The sequence below is a fragment of the Apaloderma vittatum genome, unplaced genomic scaffold (genome assembly GCF_000703405.1).
Source record: "Apaloderma vittatum isolate BGI_N311 unplaced genomic scaffold, ASM70340v1 scaffold26135, whole genome shotgun sequence".
NCBI classification, from domain to species: Eukaryota; Metazoa; Chordata; class Aves; order Trogoniformes; family Trogonidae; genus Apaloderma; species Apaloderma vittatum.
Window position 1 is genome coordinate 3,162 of NW_009718106.1, and position 7,112 is coordinate 10,273.

At 49.2% G+C, this 7,112-nt stretch overlaps 2 protein-coding genes across 2 annotated transcripts in view; one reads left to right on the forward strand and one right to left on the reverse strand.

Annotated features, from left to right (window-relative positions):
- Window positions 1–174: 174 nt before the first annotated feature.
- LOC104274501 (ES1 protein homolog, mitochondrial-like) lies at window positions 175–4,180 on the reverse strand. Its single transcript, XM_009870150.1, has 4 exons — window positions 4,038–4,180; window positions 1,846–2,017; window positions 889–1,090; window positions 175–394 (listed from the first exon to the last, which is right to left on the reverse strand). The coding sequence occupies exons 1-4, from the start codon at window positions 4,143–4,145 to the stop codon at window positions 202–204; spliced, it is 675 nt and encodes a 224-aa protein (XP_009868452.1). The 5' UTR covers window positions 4,146–4,180; the 3' UTR covers window positions 175–201.
- Window positions 4,181–6,302: 2,122 nt separating this feature from the next.
- Window positions 6,303–7,112, forward strand: part of LOC104274503 — an 8,337-nt gene continuing 7,527 nt past the window's right edge. The window contains exon 1 of the mRNA XM_009870152.1: window positions 6,303–6,324. Coding sequence (XP_009868454.1) covers window positions 6,303–6,324 — 22 coding nt within the window. The remainder of the gene's footprint in view (window positions 6,325–7,112) is intronic.

Sequence of the window (7,112 nt, forward strand, 5' to 3'; positions counted from 1 at the left end):
CCGTGGAAACCGTCTTCCGGTATTCCCGGTCAGCAAAGAGCAGAGGTGAGAACTGCGAGAGGCCTTGGAGTCACCGGCACCTGCTCAGAACACCGGCGGGCGGGAAGAGCTCGGTCTGAGCGGGGCTTGGCCTGTGGGGGTAAAAGGGGGAGAGCGTTATCCTGCGCCCCGGAGGAGATGGGTTCTGTGGCCTTGGGGCGTTCAGGCGAGTCTGACCACTTCTTTGACCATTTTTCCGATGCCATCGTAGATCTCGTGGATCGAGGCGTTGCACATGAAGGCGCTGGTGGTCACCAGCTTGTTCTTCGCATCCACGTGAATTTCAGAGACGTGTTTGTTCACGTGCTTGCACCCGAGCTCCTTCATGGTCTCGGCAGTCTTTGCGTAAGGCCACCTGCAAGAAGAAAAGAGAATAAACCCCGTGTGGAGAAGCTGTTGTTACACAGAGCACTTTGTCCACCAGACCCTCTGGCATCGTCTGCTCTTGGGCGAGGGAAGGACGGGTTCCTCCTTTCTAGAAATCTGAACAGCTCCTTGACTCAAAATCGAGTTTATTCCCTTGAGATTCTTGCAGTCTCTTGTGCCCCCGTATGGTAAAATATCCCCATTACAGACAACTGTAAAAAAATAAAATAAAAATCAGATTTCTAATTTTGACAGACACGCATAGAGGAATATGTAAGTGGCAAGGGGCACATAAAAAACTGATCGTTTCTCAGCCAAGGCTAATTTAATAAATGCGTCACATGGATCATTTATGCTCAGAAATAACCAGAACTCGTATCTGGGCAGAGTGGTTGAGACAGGGTGCTCTCTAGGTTGGGGAGGTGTTGCTGATGCCGTGATGTTCACGGGACAATTTCATATCAGCGCCCCAAGGTTACTCACTTCTCACACTCTGTGTCGTGACCCACAGTCAGCTCGCAGCCTGGGAAGATTTTGGCTGCCAGCACTGGGGAAATGCAGCACAGGCCAATGGGCTTTTTGGCAGCGTGGAACGCCTTCAGGACGTCCTCCACCTCTTTGGAGATGGTGCAGTTCTTGCCTTGGGTAGCCCAGGTACTGAGGTTTTTAGCCACTCCAAAGCCACCTGGGAAAAGAGACAGAGACGGAAAATTAGTGCTCCAGGGCAGGATTTCTTTTCAGGTATTATTTGGTAGAATGCTCAAATGGATTTGGTGGATGGCAGCATGTCTCTAATATTGACAAAAGAATTAAAACCAGACAAGCTGAACTTTTTGTGAGCTGACTGCCAGGAGATGAGACAGCAGAGGTATCAATCCTCAGTCAGGTATCATGTGTTACCTTTGAATTCTAAGTTCTGAGTTATGGTGGAACATGGCGACAAGTTTTCACTTGTCTCTTAATCCTTGCTCCAGGCCTAATCTCTCCCCACCGAAATCACATGGTCATACCTTCACTAAGGATGAATTAACTGCCAGATGGACCAAGCTTTTGAGTCACCCTCTCTCTGTCCCAGCCTCTTCTCCTGATGAGAAGGTAGGCATGTTGGTGAGGAGAGGATTGGATTACAGCCAGTAAAAAAAAAAAAAGCCCAGTAGATGGTACAGAGGATAACTCAATTGGCAGTTACCTGCCCTCTGCGCGTGGGATAAGCTTCTGCATTGCCATGTGCTCTTTTAATGTAAGTCTAAGCTAGCGTGCCAGTGCCAGCACAGGTGGAAGATGTCTCTTCTTCCAGTCCCTGCTTCCAGCCTGTCCTCTTCCCCAGTGGCTGTGCCCTGTTCCTCTCCAGCCCGTGACTCCCGTGTCTTTCAAGGCCTATGGCACATCTAAGCCGTTCTCAAGAGTTTTTGGGCGTGCAGACCCCACGTGCTCTCCTACCTGGAATGATGAGGGCGTCCAGCCCCTTGACATCCAACTTAGCCAGATCCTTGATGTTGCCTCTGGCTATTCTGGCGCTTTCAACTAACACGTTGCGTTTCTCCTGGGTTGGCTGTCCTTTCACATGGTCCACCACGTGCATCTGGTCGACATCAGGAGCATAAACCTCTGCCTGGGGAGGGAGAGGAGAGGCCTGTTATCCTTCAGTTTTGTTTCCTGAGCGTTTTAAACATCATGGGGAGTGAGTGAAAATGCTTGAGTTTATTAGGAAACAACTTTGCTGGTGAGTGCAGTGACCTTCAGGCTCACCTGTGGTATCATGTAGCATCAAGAGGGTCATTGTCATAGGGAGGAGAGTGAAGGCGAAGAAGCCCACATGGCTTATTTTGGGGGGTGAAGTGCTAGAGGGGGAGCAGTGAGTGCTTTCCTTCCTAGGAAAACGAGATGTCCCAAGAAGCACTGGTGAAGCCATTTCTTGGAGGTTTTCATGTGCAGGCCCATCAGTCACCTCCACAGAGCCAGTCATCCGCTACGCGTGCTGACCACCCGGCGAGCTGCTCTCCACCACATGCCTCTCACAGAGACAGGGCTTGGGAATTTCTTGTCCCTGGCCACTGTTTTCCCAAAGCCAGTGTATTACTTTTTCTGGAAAATGCTTCCCCTTCGTTAATAACTGTTTCAAGCTCACATGTGGAATTTAAGAGGAGAGGGTGGCAAACAGACAGGTGATATGTTCTGGGACTGAGCAAGTTTGAGTCCTGGGCTCCACAATTTAAAAAGGAAGGTATTCGAAGGTGTCCAGAGGAGGACAACAAATCTGGTGAAACTGGAAGGAATGTCCCATGAGGAGTGGCCGAGGCCCTTGGGGTTGTCTAGTTTGGAGAAAGGGAGGCTGCAGGGTGACCTCATTGCTCTCTATTGTTTCCTGAGGAGGGACATGTAGAGGGAGGTGCTGTGCTCTTCTCCCTGGGGTCCAGGGACAGAATGTATGGGAGTGGCTCCAAGCTGCACCGGGCAAGGCTTAGACTGAACACGGGGAAGCATTTTTTTACTGAGAGAGTATTCAGAGACTGGAACAGGCTTCCTGGAGAGGTGATCAGTGCCCTGAGCCTGTCAGTGTTCAAGGGGCATTTGGACAATGCCCTTAACAACACGCTTAACTTGGTCAGCCCTGAAGTGACCAGGCAGTTGGATCAGGTATTGTTGTAGATCCCTTCCAACCGAAATACGCTGTGCTGTGCTATTCTTTGTGTCCTCAGGCAAGCATGACTGGGAACTGCAAGGAGGACATTGATACAGCGCCTGAGCTTCCTCCACAAGGGGTCCCTGCCGATCAAGGGATGAGCGCAGGGGGATGCTCCAAGCCGGCCAGTTCAGCGTATGGCAGGAGGGAAGTGAGTGCAGCAGCGCCAGGAGAGAGGAAGGAGAGGCAAAATTACACACCGTGGAGAAAAGGTTTGGACAAGCCTCGGCTTTAAATAAAACGGGGAATGCACACTTTGGAGGCTTTGGAATTGGGTGGGCTGTTTCCAGAGCACATGTACCTCACTGCTGCGCCTTGGTACTTAATAGAGCAATTTGCATTCCCAGGAGAATGGCTCCGACCCGGATTTATGGGTGGCTCAGAGCTGAGCCTAATGTTACATCTCCCTCCCAGCCCCACAGAGTGGCTATCCTGACTAACGTTATATTACAGAGAGTCGCCTTTTTTACCCCAGCTGAAGTTCAGCTTGCAGAGTTCAGCTTGCAGGAACTTTTCTATTTTCAGTTCAAACTTCAGAGTATAAAAAAGATGAATCTCAAACAGCTGAAAAACAGTAGTAGTCTTTTAAACAGAAATACCAAAGCAGAGAAGAGAAAGCACAAGCTGAAAAAAGAACAGAGAATGCATTTAGGAAAGTTTGTTTCAGAGTTTGAAACACCAAACCAGTCCCCTCCTACAGCAAAGCTGTGAGAGCAAAGCAGAGAGCGGGGAGTTCTCCCCGCTCACTGTAGCAGCCCCTACACTTTGCTGTGACTCCAGTCGCCTCTGCTTGGCGATTATTCCAGCAGCAACGGGGAGCTTGTGATTTGTCCAGCAAACTGCAAAGCTCCTTAGAGACAATTACCTTTTGCAAGAGACAGAGATTTAAAAGCAGAGCGGAGCAACAGGAGCCAGAGATGGGGCAGGAGCCTGCCAGGGTGCCTCTTACCTGTGCCCCCTCCCTGCTGAGATGCACCAGCACAGCAGAAGACTCATGGATCTCGCTCCCGTCGTACACCCCGCAGCCAGCCAGCACGACAGCCACTCTCTTTCCCATGGTTGCAACCAGAGCAGGAGGATTCCCTGGAGAGCCCCAAAATTGCTGTGCGTCTCTGTTCGCTGCCCGGAGTCTTTTATAGCATGATCCCTCCCCCAGGAGCAGGTGGGGCCAGGAGGGTTGGGCTGAATTTCTTACTGGCAAGAAAGTTTTATTTCCAGTGCCACAGGCAGGGCACGTAAATATTATTTGTTTCCTCAACCAACTGCTCCCTTGCAGATCTTCTTCCCAGCACGTTGTCTCCAAAGCTTCCCCAGCTGACATGACCTGTTCAACAGAGCAGCTGTGTTTTTCCTTCTCAGCTGTCAATCTTCAGACCAAAGCACCAAAGTCTTTGAACATAATTTGGTATCAAAGGGAGCCCACCCAGAACAAGTATTCAAGCCAGTACATTCCTATTTGCAGTCCATTTTTTAAAAACTCTGCACTGCGTAGGCAGCCTCACTCTTTTAACACCAAAATCTCCTTCCCTGACCTTAATTTTCCCGGGGAAGCGGTTCCAGGAATTGGCAGAGCCCTGTCCTCTGTTTGGAGCACATGGCACCAAGATTCACAGCGTGGGACAGGGACACTGCCATCCCCATGTGGAGACTTGTTCTTCCTCATCCTTGATCTGCTCGCACTTCAGATGATTAAGTACCTCTCGATTTCGGCTTTGCTCCCTTGGAATAACTGTGGCCTGTTGAGGCTGTCTTGCCATTCTTCAGAGAACAGGAAAGTTCATGCAGCATGGCTGAAGAGTGGTTTTCAGGGGTTATTTATAAGAAATTTTGCTTATGTCTCTCATATTTGGAAGAGATAAGAAGTGCATCCTGTGTGTAATGAGATGTTAGTCATAGGTGGCACAAGGAGGACACTCGCTGCTAATGCCTGTGACTTCATTTATTGCCTGCATCTCTTAAAACTAGTGATATCAGGCACCACATACTCCTGGTTGCTACCTGTGCAAGCAGGAACAAAAAGCATGTGAGAAAGGACTTGTAGTTCAGCTAATCTAACACAAGCTTTTCCCTCCAGTTACTTTTATTATCCAGAACATGAATTAGACTGTGAGATGTACATGGAAAACACCCAAAGCCTTTTCACTGCTGTTTGGTTTGGTATCTAAGGTATTCCAGGTGTGCTTTAGAAATGTGTTATTTCCTCTTGCATGAAAAAACAGCTGAATCATGCTACAACTTGAACGGACAGATTCTCCCTCTTAGCTGGTTAGAGAGCAGTCCCGTTAGTGACGGCACAAAGATAGCCAGAGGCTGGTGATTTAAACAAACTTACTGCTTGCTGCAAACCACAGCGTTTAGCTCTGCTTCTTGCAAACTGACTGAGCGGGTTCCCCTTACTGATATAGGTGGTTAGGGGCAAACCAGACTTGTTCCAATGTTTGCTTCCTTGTGTAATAAGCTTTATCTCAATAGGTATGTTGAACCAACAGATCAGATTCTTGATAAATAATACTTTTCAACTGAGTTACTCCATTCTGCCTGGGAATGTCTGCACACGTCTATTACAGTAGAGATATTGGGCTTTAATACTAACGCCCTGCTTTAACCTGCATTAATATTCTGGTGAAAACGAGTGTGAAGAAACCCTGTTGCCTCAAAGCTTTTCTCAAAGGGTGAGCACAGTTCGATATAATCATCCTCCAAAGCTCTGAAGGAACCAGGGAAGTTTTGGAGCCATAGAGATGCGGCTGGGCAGGGGAAGCATTCCATCATGCTCCAACTGGCTCAGGGAGCATTTGACATTATCTGTGGACCCTGACTGCCTGGGGTTGGTCTGGATGTTGCTACAAATCTAATGCTTCATGGATGATCCTGGAGGCCTGTCTTTGAGCTCCAGTCTGTGCAGCTCTAAGTCCTGTTTTCAACAGCTTTTCTGTGCTCCAACCCTGGCTGTGGAGCATGATGTGTTGGGGAACACAGAGCAGGATCTGCTGAGAGGAACACATCAGCTTGCTGCTGCAAGGCCTCTGCAGGGTCATCCTGGACCAGCCCAGTAATACTAATGTGAAGCTTTTTCACTGTTCTGCATCTTTTATCTTGTCTAGAGGCCAAGAGTGGAATTTGCTTTAACTGGGGCTGATGGGAACAGGAGCCGAGTCCTTCACAGGAATAGGCCCTACACTGGCCCGTTGCACACAAACGAAACAACGGAGGAATGTACGTAAGTGCAGGCAAGTGTTGCCTCTATTTCCCTCGATGCTCTGTAAGGTCTTGCAGAAGAGTTCTCTGCCTCATTCCCGCTTCACATGTGACCCAGGACATATCCACTGGTTTCTGCAGCCTCTCCTTCACTGATAAAGGCCTTTATTCCCTGATCACACATTCTCCACGGGAAGCAGTAGGAAGCTGTGAACAGGTCCTTCGTGTCGCCTTTGGGATACGGTAGCTATCGTGGCAAGGACTGGTAGTCACTCCCTGCCTGCACGGTTCTCCTGGAAAGCCAGCAAGGCTCCTCTAGATTTATCCTCAGGCTGATGGTCTCCAGGCTGTGTGTGCGTTGACATCTCGCTCTTGGAAACCAGGAGCTCCCTGTGGGTGTGCACAGAGAGGCTGGATTGGATCGATGTGGAGTGACCCGTGGGCAGAACTCACCTTTAAGGGAACGGCACTGAATTTGCCAGGCATTCAGAGCTGTGACAGGGACAAACAGCAGGACCATGGCCAGTGTGAGGAGAAGTAACTGGTCCCTAAGGAGCTCCTGGGCTTGCAAAGTGCTTGTTTGCTCCAGCAAGGTGGGTTCTTTAAAAAACCTTAATTTTAACCAGTGTGATTTCCTCCCTGGCAGTAGCAAAAAGGCAGTAACAGTAATAAACGCTCAGCGTTATTTTTGAAGTGTCTTCTTTAACAAGGGTTAATCAACAGTAAAATTGCCAGGCCCCTGGAGGGAGCTACCAGCAGCCCGTGCTGACTCACAGGCTGAAATTTATTGCGGCAAGGAACTCTCTTGCATTTCCTCCTGCGTGCG